The following is a 14,833-nucleotide window of genomic DNA, read 5'->3' on the forward strand; positions in this document are numbered from 1 at the left end:
GGATCCATACTGTCCACAACCCGCCATCCTAACTGCAATCCGTGCTTGCCAGCCCAGCCTCCATCTTCTTGCTAACCCCCATTTTTTGCTAGCGTAGCCACAGCAGTTATATTAGTGGCCAATGGCTCACTGGTTACAGCTGATGGCCGAGTAGCCACAGCTGATGGCCATGCAATCACAGTTGATGGCCATTTACTACCTGAGCCAGCAGCTTTCTATGTGAGGCTGAGAGCCTGGAAACTGCTCTCTGGGGCTCTGTCCCCCCACTCCACCCCTACAGGCTCTCGCCTCACAATCTACGCGACAAGCGTCTTCCGCGAGGGGCCCTGTGCGAGGAGCCTGGAGGTGAATGCAATATCCTGGACACAGCCAGGCCCTCTGGGCACAGCCAGGGTTTCTCAGGGCACCACCAGTGCTTCTGGGCACAGCCAGACTTCCTGGACTTCTTAGGGTACCACTCGTCTCCCGGGTACAGCCAGGACCTCTCAGGGCACTGCCACTCTCTCTGGACACAGCCAGACTTCCTGGACTCAGCCAGGGCTCTCAGGGCACTGCCACTCTCTCTGGACACAGCCAGACTTCCCGGACTCAGCCAGGGCTCTCAGGGCACTGCCACTCTCTCTGGGCCTCTCAGGGTAGTAGCTCATAGTCAAGGTGCTTACATATTCTCAGTGACAGCCAGTCAAGACACAAAAGCAAACATCTGCCAGTTCCACTACATGGTGGTAAGTTCCCAAACAGTCAAGCTGTCCATTAAATTAGGGATGGAAGGCAACTCCCCATAGTCCATAGTCATTCGCCAGGGCTGCCCTGGGGGTGAGGGACAACCCTGACCTCACCCTCATCTCCCATGGAGGACTCAGCAAGCCTTTCCTCCTGGGACTACAAGTCCTGCATCCGGGCTGCCTCAGCAAGCACTTCCCAGCCCACAGGGCTGCAATGTCCTTTGCTTTCTCTGGCCTTTGCTGGTTGGGGAACCATCCACGTCTTCCCACCCCTCCACGGGGGTCCAGCTCTCAGGCAGCTTCTCCTCCTGGTCTTCCTGAGACTGAGTGTTCATACGCACAAACTGCTCCACCGCCCTTCGGGGAGCTTTGGCCGGCACCATACCCTGCTCGCTGTGCTATTTGTCCTGCAGAGTGGCCTGTGGGGTCTCTGCCCCGCTGCCCACACTAGAACGCAGGATATGGTGAGGCCAAAAAGGAACACCCACGGAGCCATAGGTAGGGGAGTCATACTAATATATTCTCTCTGGCAGCACTATAGTCTCACTGGAGGCTGGATCCACACTGTCCACAACCCGCCATCCTAATTGCAATCCGCGCTTGCCAGCCCAACCGCCATCTTCTTGCCAGCCCCCATTTTCTGCTGGCGTAGCCGCAGCAGTTATATTAGTAGCCAATGGCTCACTGGTTACAGCTGACGGCCAACTAGCCACAGCTGATGGCCATCCAATCACAGTTGATGGCCATTTACTACCTGAGCCAGCAGCTTTCTATGTGAGGCTGAGAGCCTGGAAACTGCTTTCTGGGGCTCTGTCCCCACACATGGCTAGATCCAGGGGCTTAAGTGATGTCATCACAAATCTGTCTTTCACGTTTGGTTGTGCTTTTCTCTGTGCTGGCCTCATTCCTAGGCAGACTCTAGACTTTCCTCCTACAGCCTTGAAATATGGGTCAAAAAGAGTGTATCTTGCCCAGTAATTCCAGTAAGTCCCCAGGAAGACACTCATTGGACTGATTTGGTTCAGGTGTCCATCCCTCAGCCAATCACTATGGCCAGGAAGATGGAATGCACTGATTTGTCAGGTGTGGGTCACAGGGTTGCCCACCTGGTGGAGAGGTATGGGGGGGTGGCCTCCGCTTCATCTGTGCCACAAAGTTTGGGGTGGAGTAGGGCCCTCAAAGGAAACGCAAGGTGCAGTGACAGAAGAGGAAAGAACAGGCTTCTGTAGGGGACAGATTAAGGTGGGGAAACCAAAGAGAAGACTGTTCCAGGAAGAGAATGAGGGAACTAGAAGAGGCTCCCTTTGAGCGCCTCCTCTGCACGTGTGGTGAAAGGCCTCGAGCGCCTCCTTGTGGCTGGGAGGCACACTCCACCAGCTGCTGCATCCCGGTCCCATCGCCAAGACCACAAAACCAATCTTGAAGGCAAATCCAGGCAGCCTTAAAGGGCAGGGCTGGGCAAAGACATCAGGCCCTATGCCAGCCTGAGACGCCCCCAGGCTGTGTGTGGACAGTGGTGTGTGGACACAGCCCCCTGCTAGGCTCATATTTTAAGTCCGTTGGGAGTGCCTGGCATTCCACAGGACTCCACAGAGCCTTGACTGCAAAGGCAACAGTATTTAGCCTGCTGGAGTGGATGTGAAGGCCTCTCTGAACTCCTTTGGAGACTCCAGGAGGTAAAAGAAACTTGGTTCTTGCTGGGCAACTTTCTCTGCAGTGACCGAGGCTGGTCTGAGAACCTTGTGCCGAGGGCCACCCTACATGCTTTGCTTGTCTCTCTCGATTCACTTGGTGGGGTGGGTACGTGCCTGAGTCCTGTGGGTGGCAGTGCCAAGCTCCTGAGATGGCCAGATGTTCTCTCCTGGCCCAGTGTGTTACCCCTTTCCCTGTCCACTGCCCCAAGAAAGCTCCAGCTTTGTACCCCTGTAAGACACAATCAATCCCTTCTTTTATGCCTTAACATCAGCCTGCGGTAGGCTGGTTTTTTGGCTCAAGAAGGCCTATGTCTGATGAGATAAACTCCTCAGAGGCAAGGACATTGGTCCTCATCTCTTAAATCTCAGGCCACATGGCTTTGTGCCTTTAACCTTCACTCTACTCCCTCGAAGCCCTCTAGTTTGTGGCTATATATTTGAGGGATTCTTTTATTAAAGTTATTTTTCCCTTCTTGACTATAAGGTCCCTTGACTATAAGGTTTAGGCCTGTTTTTGTGTTCCCTTGTATTATTGAGGCCTGGAACAGTGCCTGGCACATAGTAGGTGTTGAATAAATAGTCGTTGAACAAGTGAATGAATAGACAATAGCTTCAACGGGCATTCTCCTGCTTCTTGAATGTGAACAATGAGAAGAAGAGAGACTCACAGGAGAAGGATGGCCACTGGGGGTGGGCACTGGGGACAGCTTGATTTTAGGAGACTCAAATCCTGGCAGCATAGCCATGGAAAGAATCAGGGCTCTGGACACCATTTTGTCCCCTGCTCTGTTTTCCAGGGGATTAAATCAATGGTGGGTGGCTTGCTCAAGGTCACCAGGCAGGGCTGGCGCTGAGACTCAGATACTGAACTTCCAACTCCAGTTCTGGTGCTCCTCCCTCTCAAATAGCATGCAGGTGGATTATTGTGGCTGAGGAGAGAACCCTGGCTGCCCAGCTGGCCTGGGGCTGGTTGCTTCTGTGAGTCAAATCTGGTTGTATACTGAGAGGCTATAGGAGAGAGAGCACACACTCAGGAGCCATCAGCCCTGGGTGGGAATCCCAGCTCTGTCACTCACAGGCTGTGCGACCTCGGTCCAGTTACTTCACGTCTCTGAGCTTCAGTTTCCTTATGAGCAAAATAGGACAACACCCTCCCTTCTGAGGAATGCCGTGAGGATTCTGAGAATGCATGGCCAGGGCCTGGGACATGGCAGGCACTTCAAAAAAGCTAGCTCTTATTCATGTCTCCTGGCCTCCAAGGGGAGGGGAATGAGAAGCAAGGGCTCAGGGAAACTTGCAGGTGACAGGGGTCCCTCTGCCCCTCCTTGGCCACCTGAATGCCTGCACCTCCTCACAGACCCCTGGCTACCTGCTGTGCCTGAGGTAATGAAAGGCATCTCATTAATGCTCAGCCAAACTCACTAAGACTGTGAGCTGTGCATCAGTGGCAAAGGAAGGTCAAGGTTTTCTTCATGGGAAGTTAGTGCCTCTGGGACCCTGTGGTGCCAATATTCACAAACAAGATGAAGGGGGGGCTTTTTGTAGGCATGTAGGCAGCCAGGTGTGTGGCGAAAGTTCCCTGGGGCCCCAAAAGAGTCACCCCGATCCATCCCCCAGCCTTGCCCTGGCCCCTGCCCCTGGGAGGAAAAGCATTACAGGCAGGGAGCTGGACAGAGTAGTCACCACGCAGGGCCTGAGGGACCAGGACAGGCCCGGTTTGATGAGGAAGGATCTGAAGTTGAGAATGCCATCCAGAGGGTGAGCCTGGCAGGGAGAGGGAGTGGGGCAGGGGCCCTGGGCCAGAAGCTGCTGGCGCTGTGCTGCATGCACTTGCCTTCCCCTCGTGGGACCTCAGGGTCCTCATCTGTAAGACGGGAATCCAGCTTGCAGGAGAGTTATCAGGGTCACAAGAGAGTTGTGCCTAGGCCAGGAGCCCTAGTCACCTGTGTGGGGGGAGGTGACAGTGACAGGCACCAGTCTGGCCTCCTCCACCCTTCACCTACCTGCCCAGCATCCCAACAACACTCTGCAAAGATAGAGGCCAAAGGGAAGGAAGAGGAGCTGTTTCTTCAAAGCCAGGAAATGGGCTAAGTGAGGGTTTCTTTACAAATAGGCATTATTTGGACTGCATGCAAATGATATGCAAATGACTCTGCCTCCACATTCAAACTAGGTTATTGGGAAAGTCTCGGGACAAGGATTTGGAGATGGCAGTCCTTTTTCTGAGCACCTTCTCAATGTCTAGTCCATTTGCCGGCCCCTCCCTTGCCTTACCCCTCCCACCTGACCTCCTGCCATAAGCTTCCGTTCCTCACAGTGCTCATGGGAAGGAGCACAATCGGGCAGCCGTGCCTCCCCCACCCCAAGGGCTGCTGGAGCCCTGGGTGGGACCCCCTGAGTCCTTGATTAGCCCCCTCAGGGCTGTGTGGTCCCCAGCACGCCCCCCTGCCACTCAGCCACAGCGCTCTTTGCTGGCCTCAGAGGGCTCAGGTTTCATACAACGCTGACGGGAAAACACTTCAGTGCAAAGTATTGTACAAATTCAAGGGTTTCCGTTCCAAATTTTCTAAGAACAGCCCTCCTGGTTTGCCCGTCAACCTCAAATAACCTTGTAACTGTCATCGCCCTTAGTTACAATTCTCTGAGGCCCTAACCTTAATGGTGAGCACACACCCTGGGGCAGGCGGGCTGCAGTCTGGCTCCGCCATCACTAGCTGCGTGACCCAGGCAAGTCAATTTCTTGGAGCCTTGCTTTCCCCATGTGTAAAGTGGGTATGATAGCACCTCCTCCTTAAGGTTAACAAATGAACTGACCCATGCTGAACCCTCTTGTGGGTTCTACTGGGTCCCCCCAAAAGATATGTTGAACTCAGGCTCCTGTGAATGTGACCTTATTTGGAAACAGGGTCTTTGCAGATGATCAAGGTGAGGTACTTAGGGTGGTGTCCCTATGAGAGGGAAGGTGATGTGACCCTCAGAGAAAAGATGGGCAGGTGAAGGCGGACGCAGAGAGTGGAGTGATGCTCTACACACCAAGGGTGCTGGCTATCACCAGAAAGCAGGAGAGAGGGGTGGGATATTCTCCCTCAGAACCTCCAGAAGGAACCAATCCATTGATTCCAGTGATTTTGGATTTCTAGCCTCCAGAACTGTCAGAGGATAAATTTCTGTTGTTATAAGCCACCCGGTTTGTGGCACTTTCTTATGGCAGCTCTAGAAGACTAATGCAAACCCTGAGGAGAGCGTCTGGCACAGTAAGTGCTGTGTGTCAACGAGTACCATTAATTGCTTGTTTAGTGTCTGTCTCATCACAGATGGTGGGTTCAAAGGTCTGACATTCCCTCAACAAATACTGAGCACCTACTTGGTGCCGGGCACGCACTAGGCAGGGGGCATGACGTTGCACATCTGTCTTGTATCCTCAGCCCCGTTAATATTTACAGATGACCAGGTGAGCTGGCCTGAAGACCACCCTTGATGACATCTTTCCCCCTCTCTGGGCTGCCCTAGCTCAGTCTGTGTTCAGCTTCCTAAAGCCCAGGGGGCAATGTCTGCCCCAAGGAAGGTCAATGCCAGACACACCAACAGCACACAAAAATGTCCCAGGTGGGGAGACAGATGAGCCCCTTAAAGAAAGGAGCGTCGAGTGAGCCCCACTCATGTAGCGCTATCCCAGAGGCTCCCAACCTCACTCTGGGCCAGCAGAGTTCTCCATGGCTCTGGGCCCCAGTGGGTCGGGCACACACCCTGGGGCAGGCCCACATCCATCTCCTTCTAGGCCAGCCCTACTCCTCGTGCCAGATTCTGGCTGGGCACCATGCAAACACTTAGTTATTTCAATTTTAAGAATATGATAGAGCCAGCGATGCTTAAAATGCTCGTGTTAATGGTGGCGGTCTGCAGTTTCATTTCACTTTAACAGGAACCATCTGCTGTGAGCAGGCAGCAGGTGGCCAGCTCCCCTCCCAGGGGCTGTCCCCTTCCCCCAAATTCCACCCCCAGCGTCACATGGGGGAGATGGGGGATCTGTGAGGAAGGCTGTGCTGGGGCCCCACAGCCCCCAGGGAAGATTTTAAAAGGGCTCTTTGAAGCCAGGGCCCAGGGTAGGACATGCAGAACCCCAGGCTGGTCCTTCTGTCCTCTCTGGCTAGACCAAAAGGTCTGGGGAGGACCATGGCCATGGTAAAGCTGAGGGGAGGGGAGGAGGTGCAGGGGATGTGAGGCCCCTGACCTTGAACCCACTGTGCTTGCTCTTCCTGCAAAGTCCCCAAGGGAGGCCTGGAACTCGGAAAGTAGCTCTGATTCTGCCACTGACCCAGCTATAGGTCAGTCACTTTGTCTCCTGGTGCCTCAGTTTTCACATCTGTAGAATGGGGGGGGCCTGTAACACCCACATCAGAAAGTTGTTATGAGCACTCAGGCAGTGTGACAGGGAGTCCCCTGCAAAAATAACATGATCCTCCCAAGGTGACTGGGCATGGGAGGAAGGCTGGTCTCTTCCGCTGTCAGGGGGAGCCCAGTGTGGCTGCCAGCAGCCCGGTGGAGTGGGGTAGCAGCCAGCTTCACCACCCAGCTCCTGCTTGGCATTGTGGGCCACACAGGTGGGCGTCGGCTCCCACGCTGGGCCTCTGGGCCGCGGGTCACCTTCGGGCCCCGGCCTGGGAACAAAAGTAGTTGGAGCCAAGCTGGGAAACAGTGGCTCTGGGTCAGCGCACAAGTGTCTTGTCCCTACTCGCTGGGCCAAAGTGAGCAAGTCAGGACCCAGTGCCAGGGCTATAGGGAGGTCCCGGTGGGCAGGGGGATCTTATAGCCACTTCGGAGGAGCACGAGGCAGGCGCCCAGCCCCAGTACCCCTGCCAGGAGCACGGCACCCAGGGCTTTGAGGAAGGAAGTCCTGGTCCGGGTGAAGGAGCCCGGCGCCATGATGCCGAGCAGGGCTGTGCTGACTGTGAGCGTGTAGAGGATGGAGACGCCCGTGTTGAGTGCTACGATCTTGCCGAATTTGGCAAACGGGGCTATGATGCAGAAGAAGAGGGGTACCGTGGCGATGACTGTGGTGAGGGCACTGGAGACGATGGCCACGCCCACGTGCCGCACGGCCTCCAGCGTCCGCCACTGGCGCTGCGAATGGGCGTCCTGGGTGGGGGCGAGAGCGGAAGCTGGGGCCAGCGGACCTGACAGGACAGCGGGATCCCTCCCTGCCCAGGACCCTGGGTAAACAGGCACCCCGTGCCCAAGGCCAGTCCTGCCCCGAGAGGCCCCCAATTCTGCTTCCATAAATGGGATAATTACAGCACCTACTCCTTGGTGTGAAGATGAAATGGTTCCCCTAGAACAGTGGACAGTGCGCTGTGTGTGTGTGTGTGTGTGTGTGTGTGTGTGTGTGTGCGTGCGCGCGCACGCGTTAAATGTTGCTATGACAACCATGATGCTTTTGATCTTTGTAATAAGTTCTCATAAATGGGAGCCCTGACTGGAACTGATTTCCTTCTTTTGACCAAAAGCAGCTAAGTGTGTAAATAATTTAATTTACATCTTTATGTTTTCACACCAGTACAATTCCAAACTAGGAAAAAAACACTTTCTGATACCCAGAGCTGGTTTTGGCACTGAGTCACGGGTATGTCCTCACTAAGCTACAGGGGGGCCAGTTGGTGGCCTTAGGGTCACAAATGCCCAGCCCTGCTCCCCAGGCTGGAGAATGAGACTCGCCTTCAGGGAGCGGAGAGGGCCCTTGGACAGCACCTGGTGCAACCCCTCATGCTCGCTGAGGGAGATGGAGGCTGGGGGAGTGGACCCTCCCAGGGCCCACACACTGCTTTGATGAGCCGCCTTGGAATGTGAGTCCCCTGGGAGATCAGCCCTGAAAACCATAGCTCCTAGAACATATCCTGGTTAGGGCTCAGGCACAGGGGATGTCTAGCTATCCTTGGGGGTCCCCCAGCTTCACTGAGGTGGAGGAGATTCAGTGGGAGGGGAAGGGCAGGCAGGACGCTCACCTCGGCCTGGGGCGGGGGCAGGTTCTCTCCAGCCAGCAGGTAGCCCTCGACCAGATGGACGCAGTAATCCACGGAGGAGCCGACGAGGATGGACAGGGAGATGGCTTCCACGGCGCCCATCTCCCAGCCGCTCCAGTACATGATGGTCACAACGAGGCAGACGATGCCTGCAGGGGGAGGGCAGGGGTGGGACGGCGGGAAGGCAGCTTGGACCTGGCCCTACCCACACAGTCTTGGAGGGGTGCTGGGGAATCAGGGGGCCCCTGGGGAATGGGGTGAAATCTCGAGTGGAGCCCCTACCTCTGGTGGCAGGAAAAACAGGGCCACAGAGAGCTGAGGGGGAGGGCAGGGTGCAGGTACAGCAACAGGTCACTGGGCAGAAAGCTATACACAGCAATATCTGACTCAATTCGGGGAGCACAGACTTGTGGGAACAGTCCTGTGAAGGACTGTCACCCACACAGCACCGAGCAGAGGGTCACTTTGCTGGGAGTGGGGGTAGGGGGGTGGTCAGGAAGCCTTCACTGAGATGTGACAGCTAAGGGTTGAGAGAAACCTGCTGACAGGAGGCCACCAGCAGGACCCCTGCCTGTTGCTGGCCCTCGGCCACATACATACCCAAGATACTCAGAAGCACAGGGAGAAGGAGCAGCACATGGGTGGTGAACACGGCCACTGCAGCCACACAGATGAGCAAGGAGAGGGCCAGGCCGTACAGGGCACTCTGCACCCCTACAAGGCAAGAGAAGAGGGTCTTCAGCTGAGCTGTGCGGGCGGGGCACCCACAACTGCCCCTTATCCCCATGGTTCAGAGGTCACTGGGGTTACACAGATGGGCACAGACACAGCTAGCTGTGTCACTCTGGGAAAGCCACTTGACCTCTTTGAGCCTCAATTTCTTCATCTGGAAAATGGGGTAATAAGAGTACCTACCCATAGGCCTCGTTTGGAGTTTAAACAGATAACACAGGTCAGGCCCTCAGCACAGGGCCTTGCACTGAGAAGGGCTCCTAGTGACATCGAGCTGCCATAATGGTCATTACTATTCCTTTTTAGGTGACCAAATTCAGGATCAGAGAATGTGGCCAGATGCCCCTGAGCAGGAAGGGACCCAAACTCCAGCTGCTGACTGGTGTTCCCAGCCACTGGGTCATTCCAGTTTCTCCAGGGCTCTTGGCCAGGATTGAGATGATAACAAGTGTGGCTCAGACAGGCCATGCCATGCCCTCCCTGTCCAGTCACCTCCCAGACCCCCACTGCCACCATCTGCCCCAGCGGGACCGCAGGGGTAAGGGGTAGAGCTATTGCTTACCTATAATCTCCATGAAGATCTGCTTCCAGTGCTCACAGGTCTGGAAGCCTCGGTGCAGGGCCGAGCCCTCGGGGAACGTCTGCAGCTGCTGCTGCAGGAAGCTCTCCCAGCGCAGGTAGTCCGAGTAGGTCTGGAAGGAGGACTTGCCCTTGTACGTGGTCTGTGGGGGACATGAGCAGTGAGACAGGCAGGTGGCTGTGGCCCACTCACCCTTCCCAGGCTATGGCTGGTCTCTTCAGGGGCAGATGTAGCCAATCCTTGGACACCTGCAAACGGAGTGTGTGTTATGTTGGGGGTGCGGGGGAGGGTGAAGGATGAGCCAATGCAAGATGACCTCCTGCCAGCCTCTGGGCTCACATGATTCTTACAGCAACAGCAGGTTCCAGTGCAACCAAAGTCCCTGTTCCTTTCTAACAGAACCACCTTCAGAGCATGCCCTGCTTTTGTGTCCCACCCTCTGCACATGCTCTTCCCTCTGCCTGCAAGCCAGCTCCCACTCATCCTTCGAGTTTTGCTAGGGTTCTGTTTCCTCCAGGAAGCCTTCCTTGATAGCCCAAGATGGGCATTCTCTGGGCTGTGCAAGAAATCTATTGAAAGAAGCCTGTTGCTTTTTAGGTGGCCCAATTCAGGATCAGAGAATGTGGCTAAATGCCTCTGAGCAGGAGGGGACCCAAACTCTGGCTTTGAATCAGTTCTTGTCACTTTCCGGCACCCTGCTCATCTCCTGGCTGGACTGTGAGTCCAGGAGGGCAGGGAACGGCCCATCTGGTTCAGTGTCCAGCTGTGAGTAGCTGTTCAGGGGATGGTGACAAGACAGGCACTCATCCTATTCTGGAACGTTCACCAGTTAGCTCACTGGCCCGATTCTCCTCTCCATGAGCACAAACCAGTTATAGTGTGTCTGTGAGCATCTGCGTGTTGGTGGGGGTCGGCTTAGAAGTGATGTCCTGTCGTGTGGAGGAGCCTGAGCATGAATTCTCTCCTGTCTGAAACTGTCTGCGGCTTCAGACTTAAAAGGGAAAGGAATCCTGTCACACGCTACAACGTGTGACAAACCTGGAGGACATTATGCTAAGTGAAATGAGCCAGACACAAAAAGACCAATACTGTATAATTCCACTTATGAGGTAGGCGCCTAGAATAGTTAAATTCACAGAGACAGAAAGGAGAACGGTGCCTGCCAGGGGCTGGGGGGAGGGGACTGGTGAGTTAGTGTTTAATGGGGACAGGGTTTCAGTCTGGGAAGATGAAAAGTTAAAAGATGGATGGTGGTGATGCTTGCACAACAACGTGAGTGTATTTAATATTACTGAAGTGTACACTTCGAAATCATTAAGGTGGTCAATTTTATTATGTATATTTTATCACAATTAAAAACAAAAACTTCCTGAGCTTTGAACTGGTGTCTGCATTAGCCTGGGGCTCATTCATGGCTGGGAGGGTCTCTGGGCCCTCTTTGTTGGTGGCAGAGGTTGGCTGCCTATGCAGTGAGTGGCACACACGGTTGAAAGGAAAGCAGGGCTGGGGGCCCGAGAACAAGACTTGGCTTCCACTTGTACCCTTGTCATCATTACTCTCACTCCCCAACACCCTCATGTGCTCTCACTGTTGCTTCTCAATGACGGTCAGAGGGAGGGCAGGGATCTGTAGCCCTGTTCTTTAGAGGAGGAACTTGAGGCCAGAGGGAATGAGTGATTTGCTCAAGGACGCAGAGCACACCGGGACTAGAGCAGGACTGGACCCCGGGCCGTAATATGGAGCCAGCAGGGGCAGACCTGGCCCGGCTCACAGAGCGAAGTGCCAGGGCTGCGAGGTCCGCAGATGCCCAGGTCAGGGTGTGCGAGTGTGTGCCTCCTTGTGCGGGCCCCAGGGAGGTTGGGGTGAGAGACGAAGCAGTGACGTGTAGGATGGCTGGTTCCCTGGCTTCCGAGCCCTCCTGGGGGAGGCTCCGCACTGGGGTCTGTGGCCCACTACTTGGGCCCCCACAGTGGCAGAGGGAAGCATCCTGCACTTTCACCAGCCCCACCCCCACCTGCCCCTGCAGCCCAGAGGCTACAAAACGACATGGACCCTGGGCTGGTGGGGAAGAAGGGGGGCGGGAGCTGGCTGGCAGCGTTTGTGGTAGAAACGCTATGCTCTGCAGTCAGACGGCTGATTTAGCATTTGATGCTAATGCTTACTAACCAGGTGACTGTGGACAAACAATCTCCTCTCTGGGCCTCCCCTTCCCCTCTGAAGAGCAACCCCCCGCCCATCTGGAATGAGGGCCAGGGACCGGAGGGGACACACATGAGGCAAACACTCTGCACTGTGCCTCTCGAGACCGTCGGGGACTCACCGACTCAAAGGCCATGGAGATCCACTGCACGCGGCCCTCCTTGACGCCCACGGCCCCGTGTGACAGCTGCCCTGGGAGCAGGTTGGGCTCGGGCAGCTCCTTGCACTCAGGGTGTAACATCTGCAGGAAGGAGGAGATGCTGTAGCCTGCAGGGAGGAGGAGAGAGGTGGGTCGGGGTGGGGACCCAGGAGCGCACCCTTCCCCACCGCATCCCACTGTGCACAGGTACTCGCCCATCTGTGAGTGTGGGAGGGTACCCCCCAAAATTTAATTAAAAAAAAAAAAAAAAAAAAGGAAAGGTGAGTGTAACCACTGGCGATGTCATTGGGAACCTACCACACCCATCTGCTATGGGGTGGAGATGACATCTTGTGCCCTCAAGGAGATCCCTGGCATGACCTCACCCAGGCTAGTGATGAGCCAGCCCCTTGCTCCCAATTTTGGAAAAGCTACTCCTGCAGATGTGCCCCCCCCCCACCACACACGTCCCCATCACAGGCATCTCTGGGCCAATTCATGTTCATGCACTTCTGGAAGACATGAGAATGTTTGCATATCCCCCACCTAGTGTGGATACTCAGGCACAGACACATGTCTGCAGATACCCACATGCCAGGCGCAAGTGTCCTCAGGGCTGCCCACCCTTGGTTCCCAGTCCCCCCAGCCCCGCCTTGCTCTGAAGAACTAGCTCTCCGCACAAACCTGAGGGTAGGCACTGGGCCCCGCCTGGCTTTACTAGCTCTGAGTTCCCGGCGATGGCCTTGCAGAGGCGACACAGGTGCCCAATTTCTTTGAAGAGGTCAAAGCTGCTGTCATAGATGACGCTGCCCTTTCCCAAGGAGACACAAGCCAGTGCAGGCCGCTCAGTGAGTCAGGACCTCAGGCCTGGGTCCCACCCCCGGGGAGGAACCCCCAGCAGTTCCCTGCTACCGTCATTGCCATCACGCTCGAGTCCCCTGCGTGGTCACCCGTGGTCCCCACCCAAGCCCGCTCTGCCTGCCCCCAGCAGGACCTCTGCTCCCCTCACTGCCCACCCTGTACAAGCCCCCTGGCTCTCATCTGCTTCTTTCACTCAAAACACTCTCACCTGGGCTTCCTGCTTCCTCCTCTCCCTCTGCACAGCCAAATCCTACCTGTCCTCCACTGTCGCTTTGTCTCCCCCGGCTGCCCTACCCATCCCTCCCCTGAACACCTGAGCACTCGTGGTCCGGAATGAACAGAAAAATGCTCTTCCATTCCACCTGGCTCTCGAATTACTTCATGCCTGATCCTGGACTCCCAACCGGACTGACTTCTCAAGGCAGGGGTACGACTGTACGTACATCCACAATCCTCCCTACCACACGCTCAGCACCCATTACGTGCCAGGCACACACCTAGTCACAGCTCCATTCGCTTCTCAAACACCCAAGGGCCCAGCGTAGGACACAAACACATATAAGAGGAGAGAAACCCACAGGGCGGGGGCACCACAGCTGAGGCACACAGCAAGGCCCTCCTGCAGCAGGAAGAATGGGGTGGTTTAACACACGTGTATGTCCCTCATCTCTGTCCCAGCTCCTAAGGGTGAGGGGCAGCCAGCTCGGGCCCCAAATGTCCTAAATTCTGGGTGATTCTAAGAGTTCAACCTCTCTCGGCTCTCAAGAGAAACAACACCCAGGGCCCCGTGGGGAACCTGTTTGGTCTGGTGAGGGCCTGTGGGGGGCTGAGAGGGTGGCCCTCGGGCTGGTACTTGTTTGCCAGTCTGGTTAGTTGGCATCTGCTCAAAGCGGGACCACGTACCGGGTCTCCGATGACATGGTTGTCCACCTGCCGCGTGCGGTTGATGCCCACGATGCCGAAGACCACAAAGACCATGGCCCCCGTGTCCACCAGTGGCCGCACCGCGGGCTTCCCACAGCCTGCGTTCACGCAGGGGTTGAAGCCAAAGGTCGCCGAGAGGCGGGCCCTGGGCCCTGCAAAGAGAGTCATAGCTGTACTAGAAGCAGGGTCCAGCACCCCCCCAGGCCCCACTGTGGCCTCCCCGCGTGTACCTTTTTCACTGGGCACATAGAAGAAGCCTTTGGTCGGCCCATCGGGGCTGGAGCTGAGCAGGCAGCCGGGAGGTGCCGCGCAGACTCGCCCGTGGAAAGGTGGCTTGTGGGACTGTGCAAAGTACAGTTTCCTGTGGAGGCAAGGGAGGCCAGGACTAAGGCTGGGAAGACCAGGACAAGTTGGGGAGGTGAGGCAAGTGTGGCCATGTGCAGGGGCTGGACTGGGGCTCCCCTAGCACAGGCATTTGGTCTCTGGTTGGGTGGGGACTGGTGTTTGGAGGCCAGTTCTAGTCCGACCCCTGCCAAGAACACTGTGTGAGCCTGCTCAAGGCCCTTCCCCTACATGAGACTGTCTCCCCACCTGTGGCATGTGGGTTAGAGAAGACTGGAAGTTTTCAAACTGCCCTCTAGGTGGTGGGAGGACCATCCTTGGGGGTGTCTGCTTAGAAGCACCTTACTCCCCCCAAAGCCCCACCTCAACCTGAACAGCTATGGAGACTCAAGCTTCTGTTTGAAGAAAGGGTTCTATGGTCAGCTTGCTCACCACTAGACCGACCTGGCGTAGCTCAAGGTTCTTTCTAGAATGTTCTAAGCTCATCCGGGCAGCCTGACCCCAGTTGCTATTGTGTATATGCAGAGCAAGCCCAGTCTTGGGTTCAGGGCAGGGTAGGTAAGGGGTACCCCCACTCCCCGAGCCAAGGTGCACCAGGCTGGAAGGGCCCAGCAAGCCTG

At 55.9% G+C, this 14,833-nt stretch overlaps 1 protein-coding gene across 5 annotated transcripts in view; it reads right to left on the reverse strand.

The window, feature by feature from the left end:
- Window positions 1–6,283: 6,283 nt before the first annotated feature.
- The window catches only part of DISP3 (dispatched RND transporter family member 3), a 53,485-nt gene continuing 44,935 nt past the window's right edge, over window positions 6,284–14,833 (reverse strand). For 4 of the 5 annotated variants that reach the window (XM_074334054.1, XM_074334053.1, XM_074334052.1 and 1 more), the window contains 8 exons: window positions 14,102–14,232; window positions 13,851–14,023; window positions 12,771–12,897; window positions 12,069–12,214; window positions 9,731–9,890; window positions 9,037–9,150; window positions 8,419–8,585; window positions 7,052–7,555 (listed from right to left, as the gene is read on the reverse strand). In XM_074334054.1, coding sequence (XP_074190155.1) covers window positions 7,193–7,555; window positions 8,419–8,585; window positions 9,037–9,150; window positions 9,731–9,890; window positions 12,069–12,214; window positions 12,771–12,897; window positions 13,851–14,023; window positions 14,102–14,232 — 1,381 coding nt within the window. In that variant the 3' untranslated portion in view covers window positions 7,052–7,192. Of the gene's footprint in view, window positions 7,556–8,418; window positions 8,586–9,036; window positions 9,151–9,730; window positions 9,891–12,068; window positions 12,215–12,770; window positions 12,898–13,850; window positions 14,024–14,101; window positions 14,233–14,833 lie in introns of all 5 variants that reach the window. The other variant, XM_019746791.2, reaches the window with a different exon arrangement.

Source organism: Rhinolophus sinicus, linkage group LG06 (assembly GCF_036562045.2).
Source record: "Rhinolophus sinicus isolate RSC01 linkage group LG06, ASM3656204v1, whole genome shotgun sequence".
In the NCBI taxonomy this organism is placed as follows: Eukaryota; Metazoa; Chordata; class Mammalia; order Chiroptera; family Rhinolophidae; genus Rhinolophus; species Rhinolophus sinicus.